Source organism: Panicum hallii, chromosome 5 (genome assembly GCF_002211085.1).
Source record: "Panicum hallii strain FIL2 chromosome 5, PHallii_v3.1, whole genome shotgun sequence".
In the NCBI taxonomy this organism is placed as follows: domain Eukaryota; kingdom Viridiplantae; phylum Streptophyta; class Magnoliopsida; order Poales; family Poaceae; genus Panicum; species Panicum hallii.
The window spans coordinates 4,214,800-4,234,526 of NC_038046.1; the positions used below are offsets into that span (position 1 = coordinate 4,214,800).

Below are 19,727 nucleotides of genomic sequence, written 5' to 3' on the forward strand. Positions count from 1 at the left end.
GAACACGAAACGAGGGGTGTAAACGTAAAATTACCGGCCCCCCCCCAGCCGTCGCCTTCTCGACGCCACCGCACACGTGCCCGGCCCCGGCCCCGCCGGCCGCCCGCCACGTAACCCGCCGGCCGCCTCCGCCTGCTATTAGAACCCCCCGCCGTGCCCCGTCCCAAGGCAGTCGCCAGTTCATAACTGCGACTTAAAAGTATCTTCTTCGCGACCCTTCTCCGTCGCGATTTGGGGGAGGAGATTTAGGCTCTCCACTGCTTTCTTCGATCCTCGGACTAGGTGAGCAGAAAAGCAAGCTCGCCTCCCTCTCTCTCTACTGCGAAAAAATGGGGATCGCTTGGTTCTGTTTTGCGATTCGTTGCCTGCTCTGCACCTGATACTGAGATCGCCTTCTGAGCTAGTTTTTTCATGGCTTTCTGGGCTCCTGGTTGAATCCATCCATGGCCCTTTTTACCCGTAGCATCGTGGTCTTTTCTGTGGCTGTCTGTGCGCGAAAGCTACTCCAAGTCTTCAACGCTGGGGGATTTGGAGTTGTTTTCCTGGATATTCCTTTCACCCGGATACTTGCAGTGGGTCCCTGTGTGCTGAGCGGATGCTATCTGCACCGGATTTGCCACCAGGGATTTGGGATTTATCGATGGCTGTGACAGATTTGCTCTTCCCAGGCTCGAATCATCCGAACCTTGGCTTGCTATTTTGGTTTGTTAGAACTTTGCGTTGCAAAGCACGCCTCCCATGTTTTTGCCGAAAATTTCGGTACCTTGCCGAAAGGAAGGTTCGGCACCTTTCATATTCCGTGCTGCCTTACACTTGCCGTTTCTTCTACATTTTAGCTTGATGCGTTTCAGACTTGCTTTCAATGGGCTTCAGAGCGAACCCATCTTAGACTGAACGGTCGCTGATTGCAACGAACACACTCTTTGTGCGCTTCCTGTGGGTGTTAGGAGATCTCCACCCGAAGATTGGCATCCTATGTACAGCTATTTATAATAAGGGCGCGTTTGGCAGGGCTCCCAGAGTTGATTCTCCGTTGAATCCAGCAATAGCTGTGCCAAACAGTTTTTCAGAGAGAATGCTGCTGATTCTGTGGAGTGATTCTCTGAAATGAACTAAGAGGCTGAGAGCTGAAAAAAATAAATGAACTAAGAGGCTGAGAGCTGGAAAAAATAGCTTCTCCTGATTCTGTGAGGTGATTCTCCATAATTTTAAGAGTTTATGCCAGAGAATCACTTTCAGCCACAGAATCATTTCTGTTAGAGAATCAGGATCAGTTGGAGCTCTACCAAACAGGCCCTAAAGTTTGCTTCTTTTAGTTTTACGAAATTTCAGAAGTGCTCTCCTGAAGATCTCGGTTATTGAGTAATCGATGTTTAGATCCTTGGTCATTTCCTACTCGTGCAAGCTTGTACCTGCGTGTTAATGTTATTCCCTTTTGGTTTAGCTTGGTTTGTTTAGTAGGTATAAGCGAAATACTGTCATCTTATCATTGAAGTACTGTTCCAGATCAGACTTAATTTTACTATGATCTCTGCATACTGCATCTTGTACCAGTTCTTGTGCAAGCATCTAGTACTAATTTACTTCTAATTGCCGCTACGCGCAATCTTCTTAGCTTGTAAATGTTCTATGACAAGTTCAGGGTAGGTCACCAGGTCTCTTAATAATCAGTGTTGTTATGATTGCAGGTGTAGGTTGCCTTTCAATTCTCAAAGAAGGATCAGCTCTGCAAATTATCTTTGGGGGGCTAAATTATGGATAGTATGAAGCCACTGAGCGGAGAATTGAGCAATTCGTTTGATACTCTTATGGTTTCTGGTGGTGTCGAGATTAGGCAGGCTCAGAATGGTGGCACTGAAACCAGCTTAACAGATTGGAAAGACCTTCCCATGGAGCTGCTCCTGCGGATTATGTCAATAGTTGGAGATGACAGGATGGTCATCGTTGCTTCCGGTGTATGCACAGGGTGGCGCGATGCATTAGGTTGGGGAGTTGCAAATCTTTCACTCTCATGGTAAGAAAAATTTCCTTTCAGACATGTCCGTTTAAGTTTGACATCTCTTATCTTCGGAATCAAATATCTCAATTTAAGAATTGAGATGTTCCTGTACCATGGATTTTGGATGCAGTAGTTGCCGATTAGTTGTTCAGCTGTCTTCAGTTTCCCGGATGTTTAAAACCTGAAAATGTTCATAATGTTTTATTGCAGCAGAACTTTGTTAATTTCATAATCTGTATTGATTTTTTAGGAGATCTCGCTGTGCATCAAATCTTTTTGTTCTTGTTTTAATTTTTGTTGTTTGGCACAAATACTGTTGCTGCTCCTGTGCAACCATATGACATATACACTCAACCATATGATGCTCTAGCTATGAGGGTCCACTCCAAACATGAGAATTCCATGTTCCGTTTTGTTTGGAATGTAGTTGACTATGTTATATAGAGAAACGTGAAAAATGAATCCATAAATGCTGATACACAGTACATAGTTTTACAACTTGTTTAAACAATTCCTGATTTCCTGTTTTCCATTATATGGGCACTTTTTGCGACCAAAGCACAGTACAATAGCCCCTGTGGATCATTTAGAGCACTTTGAAGTTTGAAGCGCCAATTTTAGTTCATTGTTTCATGGATTTTGATTCACATAGCTTTCGCCATTTGAAAGGAATGTTGTGCAACTGTTCTTCTGGCATAACAAAAGCGACCTAGAGTTATACAAATTTTGGATGATATTGTGCTTAGCTTGTTTCATTTTATGTGCTACAGTTTTTGTTTTGCTACGCAAATAGAGTATTGGATTATTACTACTTCATTACACTTCCTAGATGACCACCTTTTTTTTGAATGATGTCTTGGAAGGAAAATTGTTCGTTGACAAAAGAAAGTGTCATTTTCAGGTGCCGAGATCACATGAATGACTTAGTGATATCACTGGCTCACAAATTCACAAAGCTGCAAGTTCTATCTCTACGGCAGATCAAGCCTCAGCTTGAAGACAGCGGTGCTGAGGCCGTGGCAAACCACTGTCATGATCTGCGCGAGCTGGATCTCAGCAGAAGCTTTAGGCTTAGTGACCGGTCCTTGTACGCTCTGGCCCATGGGTGCCTGAACCTCACAAGGCTCAACATCAGCGGGTGCTCCAATTTCAGCGACGCGGCTTTAGTGTTCCTCAGTAGCCAGTGCAAGAGCCTCAAATGTCTGAATCTGTGCGGGTGTGTGAGGGCAGCGTCTGACAGAGCACTTCAGGTACTTCCGTTGCTGCAGCATTGTTTTCCTGGGCTTGTATTGAGACTCTGCTATTTTGACGCTGCAGGCCATCGCCTGTAACTGCGGCCAGCTGCAATCGTTGAACCTGGGCTGGTGCGATAGCATCACTGACAAGGGAGTGACCAGCTTGGCGTCAGGGTGCCCTGAACTCAGGGCTGTGGACTTGTGTGGCTGTGTTCTCATAACAGGTAATATTTCTTCGATGTCTATTCTGTTCGATTTGAATTCGTGCGGAACTTTGTTGCGTGGCCAAATATTATCAGGGGCTGTTGGCCTGAAACTTAGACTCTTGCTTGATCTGTTTGCAGATGAGAGTGTGGTTGCGCTGGCGAACGGCTGCCCTCACCTACGGTCCCTGGGGTTGTACTACTGCCAGAACATCACGGACCGCGCCATGTACTCGCTGGCGGCGAACGGCTGCGTGAGGAGCCAGGGCCGGGGCTGGGACGCGGCGCAGAGCGGTGGCGGCAGCAAGGATCGGGACGGCCTGGCGAGCCTGAACATCAGCCAGTGCACGGCACTGACCCCGCCGGCGGTGCAGGCGGTGTGTGACTCTTTCCCGGCGCTGCACACGTGCCCGGAGCGGCACTCGCTCAATATCAGCGGGTGCCTCAGCCTCACCTCCGTGCACTGCGCCTGCGCGCTCCACCCGCACCGCGCTGGGCGAGCCATCCTCTCCAACCATGCCTACTGAAATCCGTGGATCAGGCCACAGGAGACGTAGCGTCGGATCTGCGGCGTGGTTTGGCGCGTGATTGTGGAGCGGTGAGGAGAGCCGTCTGTTGTATTAGAATCTAGGAGTGCTTGAGCTGGGTAGTTGGTACTTGTGTGCGCGTTGGAGATGTGTGTGTTGGTGTTGGGCACCCAGAACTTGGGCTGTAGAAGCGACGGGGCCGAGCTTCTTGTCTGCAAAATTATGGACTGTGCTCTGTACATGTGGTCTTTGCTTTTGAGATCTGCTCGCTCGTGGGCAACGATGTTTGTTTTCCGGCCTCTGTGGAGAGGCTCGTGGTCTCTGATGCCAAAATCATGCGATCGCTTCGTGATGACGCGTTCCTTCGCGGACGTGATACCGAGACCCTGCGAGTCTCTGACGCAGGCCACGGCGAAACCATTCCTTCCTGACTGCTGCCTGAGTGCGCATTTGGGCTAAGGTTTGCATTCAGGTGCCATGCTTGCAATTCCTCTGCAACCCAACAGAAGAGCTCTTGTGTAGATAGTAAATTGCAGAGATAGCAGGCATCCAAATGCGTTGGCTGTGACCAGAGGAGGTGGATGATGCGACGACCCCGCGATGCGCTCCGCGGCGGCGCGCGAACAAGTGTCATGCACGCCGGAGCCGGCGGACGCTGACCCCGGCACCCCAGGGAACGGACGCCTCCTGGGTCCGTTCGCCGCCGCCCGAGGCACTGTCAAGCAGCATTTCAAAGGTAGCAAGCGACGTAGATTTGGCTTTGCTCTCTCCCGTGTTCCTTCTGCAGGCACTTGGAAGTGGAACTCGGGAACGGCGGGGATCTCGGGCTTCGATCGGCGGCAGGTCAACCTCGGGGAACGGTGGCAGCTCGGGCTTCGACGGCAGGTCATGCACCTCCGGGAACGGAGGCAGCTCGTGTCCTGGCACTGGCAGCTCCGGCACGGGCAAGTGCGGCGGGAACTCCTCTTCCTCCTTGGGCGCCGCCTCCTCGTCCAACCTCCGCGCCGCGCTGTTCATGGAATCATGGCGGCGCGCGAGAGCAGCAACGCGACGAGTAGCGCAAGGGAGGACAAGACACACCGGATCTCGATGCCATATTGGACCGCGGATATGTGAAAATACGAAATTTTTTTAAAAAATGTTTAAAAAAATTAAATTGAAAAAAGAGGTGCCGATTTGAAAAATTTTCAAAAATGGGTACCTCCCGCCCGATCAACGGGCGGGAGCGCGGGGCCGGACACCTCCTGCCCATCCAACGGGCGGGAGGTGCTATATATTTTTCCAGGCCCCTCCCGAGGGACTCTTCGAGAATAAAAAATTTTTCTTATTCGCGAAGAGGCCCCTGACGAGGCCGCGAGGGCATCCCGCCCGCCCAACGGGCGGGAGGTGCGGGGCCTGTACAGTGCGGAGGGGCATCCCGCCCGTTGGGCGGGCGGGAGGTTCCCCTCCTCCTATATAAGCCCCCACCTGCCCCTAAATTCCCAATTTATTCAGCAAAAATCAGAAAAAAAAAGAAAGGAAGGAGAGGAGGAGAGGAGAGGAAGCGGCGAAGCCCTGTTCGTACATCGGTTTGGAGGTATATTCTCGTTCTAATCGTATAATTACTTGAAAATAACTATAATCTAGGAAATATTTCTTAGAGCAGTTATATTTTGAATAGTTTTTAGTATTTTCAATTGTTTTTAGTATAATTTATATTCTAAATAGTTTAGAATCTGGAAAATATAATCTGGGAATCGCTGAAACTTAGGGTCGTTGTGTATTAATATGTAGTATAACTAGTTTATTAATAATTGACAGATATGTCTTCCGAGAAGGGTACTTTTAGTATATATTACGGAGAAGGAAATGCGATTTATGGACCGAATGGGGTAGATTTAAGTGAATTCAACTGTGCGGTCAGAGGAATTACCAAACCTCTGCAGCACCGCACGCAGCGTCCAGTGGTACTACCACCAGTTCGAGCTGTAAGTTCTTTATAATTGCCATTTCGATCAACTTTGATTTACACGACTAATTTCGTTTGTTTTTACAGTGATGCACTCGACGGCAATGGGGCCTCCTCCTGTAAGAATGGAGCCTCAGACGTTTGGCGCCTGTATGCTCCAGGAACGTCTCTCCCACCGGGTTCGACGCCAGCTGCTCCGTATTCTCAGGACTTTACTCAACATGCGTGGTCGACGGGAGCTCCTGCACAAGGTGGTCTGTTCGGTGTGCCGGACTGGGACGGCGGCTGCGTTAGTTTGTCGGAGTTGGAGGGCGGCGGCGCCGGGCCAGACACCATTGGCCCCTCTCAGACGTATGACGCTGCTCCTCCACAGACCCAGGATGACCCGTTCACGCCGGTGCCTCCTCCGCCTCGTCCTCACCGTGCTCCAGATGCACTCAGGTACTCGGAGAGGCACATACGCCGACGGCCTAGGACTGGGTGGAAGGAACAAGAGACCGCGAGGATCGGGACAGGCGGAGTAGATACTCCTGATTCGGTGGACTCTGTATATTTAAACTGTTTTTTGTATCATACTATTTTATTTTTAATAGCTTGATGTATCGTACTATCGTAATATTTGGATTCTACGTTGCAAAACGTTATCGCTTAACCATCTTCATATGAGTTTTAGATACCGTAATCTTCTTCGTAAAATTAAATTAAAATTTTATATGTATACAAAAGAGTATGGCGAATAAATTTTGTATTTGAAAAAAGTACGAATTTTAAACAGTTTGTAAAATTTAAACCCGAACAAAAAATAAGAAAATCTGCACTGTAGGCACCTCCCGCCCGTTGGGCGGGCGGGATGACCCCGCGGCCGCGTTAGGAGTCTCTTCGCGAATAAGAAAAGTTTCTTATTCGTGAAGAGATCCTCGGGAGGGGTTTGGAAAAAGATTTGACACCTCCCGCCCGTTGGATGGGCGGGAGGTGTCCGGCCCCACGCCTTCCATCCATTGATCGGGCGGGAGGTACCTATTTGGAAATTTTCCAAATCGGCACCTCTTTTTCGAATTTAATTTTTTAACTGTTTTTTTAAAAAAAATTCGTGAAAACACATCAGGAGATTGAAGAGGCGAAGAGCGAAGCCCATCGCACCAGCTGGGTCCTTTGCCCGCCGCGACCGCGACGCGGATTAGCCCACTGATCACTCCTAGTTGCGAGGCTTCTGGGCCTTAGGTAGATGGAACTGTATGTTACGATAGACGACGGGCCGGCCCAGAGGGCAGCAGGTTTTGTTGCCATTTCGTCGCTGTTCTGTCCGCCGTCCGGGCCGGAAAAGCATGGGCCCGGCCGTGGCGCCACAACTGGCAATCTTTTTCTATCTTTCTAGAAGACGTGATGACCTAGCTGAAAAGGATAATCAATTGGCACCAAAGGATCAAAATTTGGTCCTGGCACTTGCACCCACGTATTTACTGGCTCCGCCTCTCCGGTACAACACATCCATGCATGGCCCATCAGAGTGTTCGACGACCTCTCGATCCAGTGCCGAGAACTCCTGGTCGGCGCGTACCTTGGTCACTGCAACTCTGCAAGCATGCGTGCGAGAGACCTACACAGGTTGCTGGCACGAAAAACCGGCCGGAGCACGCAGATAATTGAGCAGCCGATCGATGGCGGCTTGGACTCCGTCGTCTCCATGATCGACCAACCGATCAATGGACAGAGTCCCAAAAGAACAGTTGTGTTCTGGAGTGTAGAGGCATGGTCGTCCCTGCGACTATTTGCGGCGCGGCATTGGCGTTCCTACGCTGCTGACCGCGGAACCCGTAGCTAGTAGGTGATGCCTTGACTTGTGGCTTCTTCCTCTCCTCTCTGAAGTTCTGAACAGGAGGCATGACCTCACCGTCGAGGACTTGTTGGGCGGTCGACATGCGAGCACACGGTCAATTCTCCGCCGCAGAGAGATCATCCCAGATCATATAGATGAACTCCGATCCGATCCAATCCGCCGGAGTTCATTTGGTCGTCAGCGCTGGAGCGGAAAGATCGACGAGCGTAGGGCAGAAGTCTCCACGCATGCGCCTCAAACGGTGGCACGTCTCCGACGCCATCGTCGTCGATCTGCTCTCTGCTCTCTCGCTCTTATCCGATTGCCCATCGCCATGATCTTTAGACAGTGCAACCCCCTGAAAAGGACCCCAGCCAAATCGTCCTTACGCGTGCCAATGCACGGAGCCTGCTGCTGCCGACAGGCAAGTGTCTGGCGGCCTAGCTATGGCGTCCCCGTGACTTGAGAGCTAGGCGCATGCGCGGGGCTCTACCTGCCGGTGCGTCGTGACGGGAGGAGCAAGAAAACGTTATCCGTTTTCCGTTCATCGCTGGCGTACTCTGCTATACTTATCAGCTGAAAAGGGATTTCTGATTGAATCCTGGAACAACCGAAGAAGATGATAAAGATAGATGGCCACTTGTATTATCAATACCGTCCTGCCTGAGATGCTGCCGTCGACAATGCCTTCACGAGCCGTTGTTGCCGTGTGTGACACATGCATTATTGCATCAGACCGGCCTGTACGAAGTCTCGATAGATTCTCTGTGACGCAGCATGGCGTTGCGTCGAGAGCAGTGCCACAGCACAACCTCGCAGCATGTAGTACATGCAACCATACTAGTGTATTAGCAAGGGGAAGGGGAAGAGGGAAAGTGGTGTTTGATCACGAGGGCTAAACTTTAGTCCAGACACATCAAAAGGAATCTCAGTAAGGGGAAGAGGTGTTTGGTTACGAGGACTAAACTTTAATCAGACACATCAAAGAGAATCTTATTATTTATTAGTATTAAATAAAATCTAATTACAAAACTAATTGCAGAATTTCGAACTAATTTGTGAGATGAATCTAATAAGGTACACTAATACATAATTAACGGATGGTTATTGTAGTATCACTGTTGTAAAATTATGGATTAATTAGACCCATTAAATTCGTCTTGCGAATTAGCATCTATATATGAAAAAAATTAGATAAATTTTATTTAATACTACTAAATAATAAGATTCTTTTTTATGTGACGGGGCTAAATTTTAACCATTGGGAACCAAACGGGCCTAACTGACAGAATCACATAGCCATATCTGACCACCAGCAAACAGCATTGCGTGCAACAATGTATTGGATTCCCTGCAAGTTTTTGTAATGGCTGAAAAATGATTGGTGCCGCATGCTAGCTGCTTGCACACGCACGCGTTTGACTAGCAGTGTCACACGGCAGCATCACGAGCTGGCCGGGCAAGCCAAAGAAAGCCGGGGAAATTAGTCAAAAGACGCCATGCGAAACGACACTCCGCGGGCGTGCCTAATCTTTGCAAGAAGGGGAGCACTAGTGGCGGCAGCAGCACGCATGTAGTTTGTTCGATCACCCAACGTTTTGCCCCGAAAGCACACAGGATGACAGGAACGGCGGCTGTGGCGGCCTGCTGGTTACCGGAATCCCCAGCACAAACCGCCGTTCACACTAGGGAGAGTGAAAGCAGATTATAAAGCTAGTAAACTAATTTGAGGTGATAAACTTGCCTGTTACTCACATGTTATATATACTATATACTCTACTCATGAAAATATTGGAATGTGGGGATGTCGTTAGAGGGTCCCTTTGTTTGATGGTGAAGCCAGGAAAGGTCATTGGCAGCTTACGTACTTGTGATTTTGTTGGTCTGCTGGATTTATTTGGAGAACCTATACTACACACCACCGAACAATGGATAGGATCATGTGTAAGCGAGTACCTCTGTTCAACGTTCTGTGGGTGGACGGGACCAGGTCCTGCAGTGTAGTAGCCTTGGTTGACCTGACCTGCAAAATGTCATGCGGCACACACAAACAACGTACTGACTGTACATGTATGATCTTATAATCATGTAAACTTTTCTGGTTTCATGACTTGATGTAGAAACCAGGAAAACCATGCATGCCTCTTCTTCTCTACAATGACCTTGACTCTTTGCCACAAAAGATGGTGTTCTAGAACATTAGGTTGTCTCTTTGAAAAATGTCAAGGCTAGCCAATATCTTGTCAAATTTAATAGATGTATGAATTTTTCACGAACTTCCTTCTTCTTCAACAATTGTCAACATCGATCTTCAATGTTTACTTGGTCTTCATGATCACCCATCCATTATTTTTTTAAATCTGATGCCTGCAAGATTTACATCTTCAAAAAATCACCTCTATGCAGATCATAATAGGACTACTCTTAGTTATAAAAAAAGGAAAATATCAGGATAAATGCTATGGTGCAATGTTGGGAGGCCTCAAATAGTAAGCATGCTCAAGGTGGGAACAGAGCTGGAAGGCGGTGCAGAGGATCTGTGGCACAGCCGCCTGTCGTACTGACCGCGCCCCACCGTATGACATATAGGACTTCGCCGCCACTCCCTAGCCCCCCAACTAACCAGCCCACCCATTCGTTTCCTCCCCTTCTCCTGCTGCAGCTGCTCCCCATTTCCCGTTCCGCACCTCCGCGTCGTCGCCTCCCTCCGTTTCCCACCCCGCCGGTCTCCGATCCTGCTCATGCCGCCCCGTTGATTCGCCCCTGTACTTGCCTGGCCGTGAGTACCTCTTGCCTCCTTGCTTGCAAGATTGACTCTTTTGTTTGCTGCTTCTATTTTGGTTTTTCTTCTTTCCCTTTCGTTGTTGCTGCTTATGGATTTCAAGGACGTTTCTCGTGAGATCAAAGTTGATAACTTGAAGCATGTAAGCTTGTTGCTCTCTAGAAGGACATGTTTGATTCATGCTTGTTTGTGTTGTAATGTTGTTAAGAACTCGGGTGTGTAAAATTGGTTGGGCAATAAGAAGCCCGCCTGTAGAGAATACCAGGATTTGCGGTACCAGGGTGATGTTAGATGTCTGTTTTCGTGTGATTAGTTCTAATCTGCTTGCTGTGTTTTGTGCCAGTTGGGAGTTTTTTTAATGATCGGATCACTGGTGAATGCTGCAACAATTTCTGTTTTAGCTAAAATTTGAGTACTTCTCTGTTGGAGGTCTGATCAAAGTTTGTGCAGATTTTTTTTTTGGCCCCAAGAGAACGGCGTGCTGTTGAGTATTTTATCTAAAAAGTAAAAAGTGAACATTTTTATAATTGTGGCGCGTATGAGCTGTATTGTGTTTATCTTGGTCTTGCCATTTCTGGTGTGTAGTCTTTTATATGGTGATATTTGACTTTGATAATCAATGCCATCCGGCATGCTTAATTTAAGTATGCTTATTATTCTCCCTCAGTTTCTCATTTTCTCCTCAAATACCTGGTAATCACTAGCTGGTCTTTTTTTTTTCCTTGTGTGGAACGTTGTAATCAGTCAATATTGCTAATCTTTTGGAGCGGACATCATTCAGTCAAATATCGCATAATTTTTAGATATCCTTAGTTGCTTAATGCTTACCATGTTCTAGAAGCTGCATGTTAGTCGCCAACCTTTTACCAAAAGCTCCAGACAATTCTAATTCCACCTTGCTTGGAATACGTATGGTTGCTTGAGTTCTTTACGTATATCAACAGTGATATTCAAGCGGTGAAACTAGAGGTTCAGCCGAGAGATCGAGTGACATTCTAGTACTAGCAATACGAGTTGCGGAAAAAGAACTGTGTTCCAGCTGTTCAAGTGTTTAATCATCTAGTGATGCCTACTATCAGTGCTGTGGTTTCGCCAAATAATGCCCCATTAACTTTTTATCTGTGGAATAATCAAAAGAAGAATGATGCATTCTGTTTACCGACAACTGAAAGTGTGCTGACCAGTCAAAAGTAGCTTTGTATATTTCCAACACTTATGCAGCGGCTATTCATGCAGATATTGATCTATGCATTTTCTCGTTTCCCTCCTAAATAGAAGTTTATTCTTTTTTCATGGACTTGTTTTTCTCTCGAAAAGCAGTTGTTGCCTAGTCCGGATAAGTGTGATGTTGTGTTTCATGTGGTTAGTTGACACACCTTTTTCACATTTCAGTCATCAGAGGGTTTTCTCAATCAGTTCAACCAGAGAAAGCTGCAAACTGATTTGGAGTTACCTGAGATTTTGAGCCAGTTTAGCGTAAAAGGTCTAGAAGTGTTTGGGAAAAGTTATGTCTTTTGTTAGGCGAGCAGACCCGTCAACAGCTTACACAGATAATCTTTACATCCATAAATTTGCTGCACCAAGTTCAAACTTCGCTGTACGAAGATTTTCCTCTGATACACAGTTGTTCCGTTATGGCCCTGAACCATACAATGGTGAGTATGGGCACATGGGTTTCACTGGATCACCATCGGCTGCATTTCAAAACTCGTTTTGCAGTCAGCAGGCTTCACTAACACCATACCATCTAACTGCTGATGGACGATCTCTGAGTGTTGCAGATACACAGTCCAACTCGTGCTCTGATGCAGCAAAAGAATCACCAGTGGCCTCCAATGTCTCTCAACAGAACTCCCAGTCTGTATCAGATACTCAAAGCTCTGAAATTGAAGTGGAGTTTGATGAAGACGAGATTAGACTGAAGCTTCAGGAGCTAGAGCATGCTTTACTTGAGGATGGTGATGAAATCTTGTTTGAGATTTCACAGGCAGGTAGCATAAATGATGAATGGGCTGATCCGATGAAGAATGTATTGCTTCCAAATTCACCAAAGGAATCAGAATCAAGCATCAGTTGTGCTGTTAGCAACAGCAGAGCCACACGGACTCCAAAGCAGTTGTTATTTGACTGTGCCACAGCATTATCCGAATACAACATAGATGAAGCACAGGTGATCATATCAGACCTCCGTCAGATGGTCTCAATTCAAGGGGACCCTTCTCAGAGGATTGCAGCCTACCTGGTGGAGGGCCTTGCTGCAAGAATAGTAGCTTCAGGGAATGGCATCTACAAGGCCTTGACTTGCAAGGATCCTCCAACTCTTTATCAGCTCTCAGCAATGCAAATCCTCTTTGAAATATGTCCATGCTTCCGTTTGGGTTTCATGGCTGCTAATTATGCTATACTTGAAGCCTGCAAAGGTGAAGAAAGATTGCACATTATCGACTTTGATATCAATCAGGGCAGCCAATACATTACATTGATACAATTTCTGAAAAACAATGCAAACAAACCACAGCATTTGAGGATAACTGGTGTTGATGACCCTGAGACGGTGCAGAGGCCAATTGGAGGTCTGAAGGTCATTGGGCAACGCCTAGAGCAGCTTGCACATGACTGTGGAGTATCTTTTGAGTTCAGGGCAGTGGGTGCTAATCTCGGGGATGTTACACCTGCAATGCTAGATTGTCGTCCTGGGGAAGCACTTGTAGTCAATTTTGCATTCCAGCTGCACCACCTTCCTGATGAGAGTGTTTCGATTATGAACGAGAGAGACCAGCTCCTTCGCATGGTAAAGGGCCTCCAACCAAAGTTAGTGACCCTTGTTGAACAGGATGCCAATACTAATACTGCACCCTTTCTCACAAGGTTAGTGACCATAGATGATATTTTCTTGAAATCCGCTCTAGATGATTATATAATCAGGGTTATGTTGTTGGCTTTAACTATTAATTTGTTTCAGTTTTTAAATCCTTACCAATAGTACTAATATTAACATCTGGCTTTCACAGGTTCCGTGAAGTCTATGATTACTACGCCGCACTTTTCGATTCACTGGATGCTACACTTCCAAGGGAAAGTCCGGATAGAATGAATGTGGAGAGGCAGTGCCTTGCACGGGAAATTGTTAACATCTTAGCTTGTGAAGGTCCTGATCGTGTGGAGAGGTACTCCCAGGCGCTTCTCTGTAGTCATGCATCCTGCAAATTCTTGCCTTTTTTTTCTGAAAACATGTAAACCTGCAATATACTATAACTGACAATGAAATTGTTTATGCTGCAGATACGAAGTTGCTGGGAAATGGAGAGCAAGAATGACAATGGCTGGCTTCACACAGTGCCCATTTAACAGCAATGTCATCTGTGGAATAAAATCGGTACTGAAATCGTACTGCGATAGGTATAAGTTCGAGGAGGACCATGGGGGACTTCACTTCGGCTGGGGGAAGAAAACTCTCATCGTCTCCTCCGCCTGGCAATAGAGCATCAGAGCTGATGGAGTTGCATTAGTATTGCTGTATGTTAGGAGCTTCTGGTGCAGACTGTAAAAAGATGTGAACCGCTGGGCTGTTAACTGAACCTTACATAATCGTAGATGTCTGCTTGTCAGAAATAATTGAGTTTGCCTTATTACCCCTGTGCTATGTTGTATGGTAGTACACTATCATCTTCTCACATGATTGATATGTATTTTAGGACAGAATCATAACATGTCGACATTAGAAAATTGCAATTTTAGGACTCCAAACATCATGCTTTGCAGCCTGCACCTGGCCGCCGCCGGTCCTAGCCCCTGGCCGAGGCAGGCTCCGGCCGCCACCGGCAATAGCCCCTGGCCGAGCCAGAACCTAGCCGCCGGCCCTGGCCCCTGCTGCCTAGACGCCGCCGGCACTGGCCTCTGCACGAGGCAGCACCTGGCCGCCGGTGGCCTTGGCCCCTGGCCGAGGCAGGCTCCGGTCGCCGCCGGCAATGGCCCCTGCAGCCTGGACGCCGTCGGCATTGACCCCTGCAGCCTGGTGCGACCTGATGCCGCCGTCCAAGTTGGCGCCCGTGTCCGGGTCCAGGCAGCAGACGATGAGCCTGGCGGACGGTGGCGACAACCCCGGCGACCTCTCCGACCTCGTCCGGGCAGGCAGCATGGGAACGCGGCGGCGGAGGCCGGCGCATCGTCCATGCTGAGTGCGATCGGGTCCAGCATCTGCGGGAGCAACCAGGTGCTTGTGCAGCGCGCGGTGAGCGCGCCGGGCCGAGCATCCGGTGCCGCCCGCGGATGCGGCGGCGGCGGCGGCGTCTGCTCCGACAGCGCGCTGCCGTCGACGATGGGTGGCGCGAACGCGAACGCCAGCGGCAGGGGCAACGAGGCCATGGCGGCGTCCTCGTCGAGGCGGTCCAACTATTGCTTTGGCACCACCACCAGCAACCGGAGCAGCAAGCGGAAGCGGCTCGACACCGAGGACTCCATGAGCCCTAGCGAGGTCTCGTCCTTTCTCGCGCTCCTGAGCGAGCAATTCCCTGTTGATCCAACAAACAGAGACGAAACGATACGCCCTGGTGAAAAAAAAATGACGAAGGGCAAAAAGGTCAATTCACACCCTAAATAATGAAAAGGAAATTAGAAAAGGGAGAAAATACAACTAATGACAGTATAATTAAGTTGTTGATGTTTGAAGTTCTAATTTTATGATGTCAATATTACTAATGGCAAAATTGCGAAGTGCAATGTTTGATGTTCTAAAATTGCAATTTTCTCCTCAGCTTCATGTATAAAATTAAGTATTGCTGGAATACCCATTGTTGTATACATTGGGGAACTATTTGGACACCTGCGTCAAGGAATTCAGAATGCTCTAGCAAAATCCTTGTCAGATCATAATATTCGGTGAGCAACCCATAAGAACAAACTTTTGACTCGGCAACAGATTTGACACCACTCAGTGTCTGCCCAACGATGGTAGAAGCCAGTAGAATTATCACGTGATTACATCAATACTCTGTATTGTAAAACAACATCTTGGAAATTGTACAAAGCACTCGTACAAGCTTATGAAAGCTAGCTCAAGGCTATACAGGTATCCTCTTCAGAAATAAGCTGGGTACATACTCACGAGAATCTTGAATATTTTTGCCATATACATGTATGAGCATAATCATGTGGTCAGGGTAAGCTGTGCCGTGAATTCAACGAACTGTAATTAGTACTTGGTTGCATTTTGACCCGCTTTGAGGAATCTAAAAGTCTGACGAGTGACGGGAGAGGTCGTGGAACAGGGATATTCCTTGACCTGTAAAGCTTCTTCAAACTTGGATTCAAACATTTGGATGATCCAATAATGCACAAGGGTTCCTTTTGACAAGTAGTTGCTTCTCCACTTCTGACTATGGAAAGGCTCGAGTCTTCAGAAGAACTTAATGATTTTGACTCTACTGCAGCTTCAAACTTTCCATGCTGATCAGCAAGCACTAAAATATTACTTTGTACTGTGGGCAATGACTGGGCCTGAAATGTTTCTAGTTGCCTTGAGTATGCTTCATGCTGACAAGAGCCCATCTCATCTCCAGCTTTCATGTGATCATGATGGGAGGTTGGTGCGTCCTGCATAACGCAACCCGTTGCAGAATTAGTCTCAACATCTTTACTATTACCATGAACCAAATCCGCCGGTGCACATGCCCTAGCTTCTTCAAGACATCCTTCTTCAAGTTCAAAGGCATTGTACTGGTTGCATAGCTCTTCTTTCATTATGTCAATTGCCTGAGATCCAAACCTGGCTCTTCCAAACAATGTAATGTCTGGTTCCTCAGGTGGAGGGGACGGCACAAATTTCAGTTCAAGGGTCCTGACGTTTAGATATGTACATTCTTCACTGGAGGACGATAAATGATCATCCTCGTCAACAAAATCTGAGTGATCTTTGTCTCTGTGTGTTTCAGAAGCAAGCACTGAACAAGGGGAGGACACCGACTTTTGAAGAGGATCTCTGAATATTTTCCACAGCAGATCATCAGCTTTTAAGCGAGTCTTAAAACAATGTTTCTTTACATAGCTGAGCTCAATGGCGAAGCACGGGGGAGTTGTTGAAACGACCCACTGAGGCTGCAGAAGTTGCAGCGCCTGCTCCAACTCATCACGAGAGGAGTGAATGGAGAAACAAATATGCCATACTCCAAACTCATCCTGCTCAGCTTCTGCTAGGCTGGGTTTCTGGCTTCGAGCACAGATTGCATACCACTGTGTTGATGGATGAATAAACAAGGGTTCCGGCTGGAGACTTGCCTTTGCTTCTTCAAGCTTCCTACTTGCTGTATCATATAATTGGTGGAATCCGACAATCTGCAGAGTTAAGAATTGCAACCAATAAGAAAGACGGTAAGGAATCACTTGATGCAATATACATCACAGGTGAATGATTACAAAAATTTAGGAAGTGGAGGACTCAATATCCCATAGAACAAATTCTGTGTTTATTGATTTCCAGATGAAAAGAACCATGATGTTACGACTGACATCAGTATTTAATAGGCGACACAGAAATTCTTCTTCTTTGAAATGGAAACAGAACAGTTTTTCTTCCATGTGTATTATAATGACATAATGACTGTTTCCTGACTGTAAATACTGTGAGAGAGTGATGTAACTATTTCTACAAATGGACAGCTTAGTAAAGCAAATTCTTGAATGTGTTCCATGGACTATCAGACCTGAAAGCGAGAAGATGGATCATCAGTGATGATTTCAGGGGCTGTGAGCGACAGTGCTTTAAAACAATCCAATTTCTGGTCAACATAAATCTTCAATCCAAATGTCCTTGACACCTCAACTAGGATATCTTCATGCCCAAGAAGGTCACAAGCAAGGTAAACATAAGGTGCATGCGGATGCTTCCATATGCACGCTATAACCTGCAATCACTGAATCATTTATCGATTGTAATTATCCTTGTTGTCAGAACAACAAGAACATATCTAGTCTCAGAAGAAAGGGCAACCTGCTGGATTGCTGATTCCTTGCTTGGTAGCTTGAGGAAGCATTTGGAGAAGGTGCAATCTAGAAACACAAAGTCAAGTCGGCAAATGTTCTCTTTTCCTTTCTTCACTATGTATTTCACTGGCAGATTTTGTACACAATTCGATGTAAGCCGACAGTCCCCTGTGTGAAGTATGGTACCAAATTGACCCTCAAACAAGAACATGACCGCCCCTGAAATCACCAAAAATGCCAAGCATAAGCCTTCTGCTCTCCTTAACTTCTCAAATCACAAAATGAGCATACCGAGCTCAAAACAAACAGAAGAATGGGCATATGATCTCTACACAAAGCAACAGCATAGCATTACGTTTACATTTTATTAACTCACATGAAAACAGATCGCATTTCGTTAATGAGACTGTAAATTAAAGCACACATGTGCCTAACATTTACTAGGTAAATAATTGATTTTCTTCGCATAATTACCAGATCGGTAAGTTTTATGCGACGACTGAAATGAATCATACTGTTATGACACGGACAGGAGTGGAATTGTTTAAACGAACTAATTACCAGGGCAGTGATTTGCGTCGTAAGCGGTGACGGCGAAGGCGCCGGCGGGATCATCCACCGCCACCGTCCTCCCCAACTCCATCTCCACGAACTCCCAGCTCTCCAGCTGTGCCACCACGGCCCAAGAGCGTTTACCAAACACATTCCCACAGAAACAATGTGCCGGGGAGGCAAAACTGAACATACAGGGAGCGAGGGAGTTACCTGGGGAAAGTGGCGAAGCGAGAGGGCCAAGGTGAGGCGTGTGGCGTAGACGGTCCTGCCGGACCCATCTGCGGCGGCACCGGCGCCGACGAGGTGGTCCCGGTGTGCGTGGGTGAGGAACCGGTGGCGCCGGTGGCGGGAGGAGGGCCCCCACGTGTCGACGGCGAAGGGGAGCCCCCGCGGCATGTCTATCGGCATCCTCCTCTCCCGAAACTTTCTAAAAATTACGGACAGGTCCTCCGCTCCTCTGGATCGCGGGCGCCTGCTAGTGGGGCCAACCGGGTCGGTGTGTTTCTCGAAGGAAATCGGGTGGAGCTCGCTGCGTCGGTTTATATGCGCGCGGAAAGGGGCGGTCGGCTCCTTCCTCCGGAAGGAAGAGGTCCGGGTTAACGGGTTTAGGATCTTTGGTTTGTGGCCACCTAGCCTCCAGCCTGCATCCGTAACCCGGTAACTTGCCGCCTTCGCAGCTTGGGCCCCCGCTGGTCCTGCCAGTGGGCCTCCTCCAGCTTTCTTTTTTTGAGGAAGGGCCTCCTCCAGCTATGTTGTTGATTCCGTCGCCCTTCATTTTGGGGGGCCGACGTGTGATATTTTTTGAGCCCAAGCGGAATACATAATGGACCTAGTGGGCTTTTCTTTTCCTTTCCATATATGCGGAGTACACTCGAACTTTCCATATACGGAGTACTCGTATCTCATTGGATGCTGGATGGTTAAAATGTGGAGAAATAGCATGGTCAACGGAGGAATCCAAGTATTTTGAACGCCGCATGCAGGTTGGACACTGAAAAAGTATGTGGTAGTAAGTTATGATCCGCATCCTAAAAGGAGATATAATCATGACAAAGCCAATTACAGGTAAACACATGGATATCATAAAATTGAGGAAGCAATGATAGGAGCAAATGTGGCATGGGTTTGTGTTAATAGTTCAATATAAGACAAGATCGACTTAATTGCACCCATCATTTCTTTGTTGAACAAATTAACCTTGCCTTTGTTACCTGGATATCCAAATTAACTTTTAACTGTGTTTATAAAGGAATCAGATGCAGCGTTGGTTTCAGTTTAATAGACAATAGCTCAAAATCCATGATTCATGGATGAAATAATAGCAATCAATAAATTATGTAGAAGCGAAAAAAATGGAAGTCCAACCCGTGATCCAGTAAAAAAGCATGGTTGGTTATGTTTCTGATCTACTATGCCTAATAATGGGATGATATGTTTGTTTCAGAGTAAGAGGCAATTTTGATACCACCAAAATGTCAATACAGAAAGATTGAAGTTTAAGTTCTTAATGTTTCTCTCCTCCTCGAACATGTAAAACTCATAGTTAGATTAATATAGTCTGGGGCGTGCTAGTAACAGCATGTCATTCGTAACCCAAAATAGTATGAACATTCAGATAGGAGATGTCAAAGCTACGGAGCATGGGCACTTCTTGGCAAGCAGATCAATTCCCATCTGATGCCAG

At 47.1% G+C, this 19,727-nt stretch overlaps 3 protein-coding genes and 1 pseudogene across 4 annotated transcripts; 3 read left to right on the top strand and 1 right to left on the bottom strand.

The window, feature by feature from the left end:
* The first annotated feature begins 139 nt into the window (after positions 1-139).
* Positions 140-4,244, top strand: LOC112895936 (F-box protein SKP2A-like). The gene is made up of 5 exons (XM_025963948.1): positions 140-282; positions 1,689-2,014; positions 2,901-3,249; positions 3,317-3,458; positions 3,579-4,244. The coding sequence occupies exons 2-5, from the start codon at positions 1,755-1,757 to the stop codon at positions 3,962-3,964; spliced, it is 1,137 nt and encodes a 378-aa protein (XP_025819733.1). The 5' UTR covers positions 140-282; positions 1,689-1,754; the 3' UTR covers positions 3,965-4,244.
* Positions 4,245-10,303: 6,059 nt separating this feature from the next.
* Positions 10,304-14,153, top strand: LOC112895369 (scarecrow-like protein 1). Of its 2 annotated transcripts, XM_025963323.1 has the most exons (5): positions 10,305-10,507; positions 11,903-12,165; positions 12,292-13,378; positions 13,522-13,677; positions 13,793-14,153. In XM_025963323.1, exons 2-5 carry the CDS (start codon positions 12,018-12,020, stop codon positions 13,989-13,991), a joined length of 1,590 nt encoding a protein of 529 aa, XP_025819108.1. In that variant the 5' UTR covers positions 10,305-10,507; positions 11,903-12,017; the 3' UTR covers positions 13,992-14,153. The 2 variants fall into 2 exon arrangements, with proteins under 2 accessions (XP_025819107.1, XP_025819108.1); XM_025963322.1 differs by having other exon boundaries at positions 10,304-10,507; positions 11,903-13,378.
* Positions 14,154-14,478: 325 nt separating this feature from the next.
* On the top strand, positions 14,479-15,215 carry LOC112891488 (annotated as a pseudogene).
* A 196-nt stretch (positions 15,216-15,411) lies between these two features.
* LOC112895368 (5' exonuclease Apollo-like) lies at positions 15,412-18,563 on the bottom strand. Its single transcript, XM_025963321.1, has 5 exons — positions 18,254-18,563; positions 18,050-18,155; positions 17,496-17,707; positions 17,209-17,409; positions 15,412-16,840 (listed from the first exon to the last, which is right to left on the bottom strand). Exons 1-5 carry the CDS (start codon positions 18,449-18,451, stop codon positions 15,665-15,667), a joined length of 1,893 nt encoding a protein of 630 aa, XP_025819106.1. The 5' UTR covers positions 18,452-18,563; the 3' UTR covers positions 15,412-15,664.
* Positions 18,564-19,727: the final 1,164 nt, after the last annotated feature.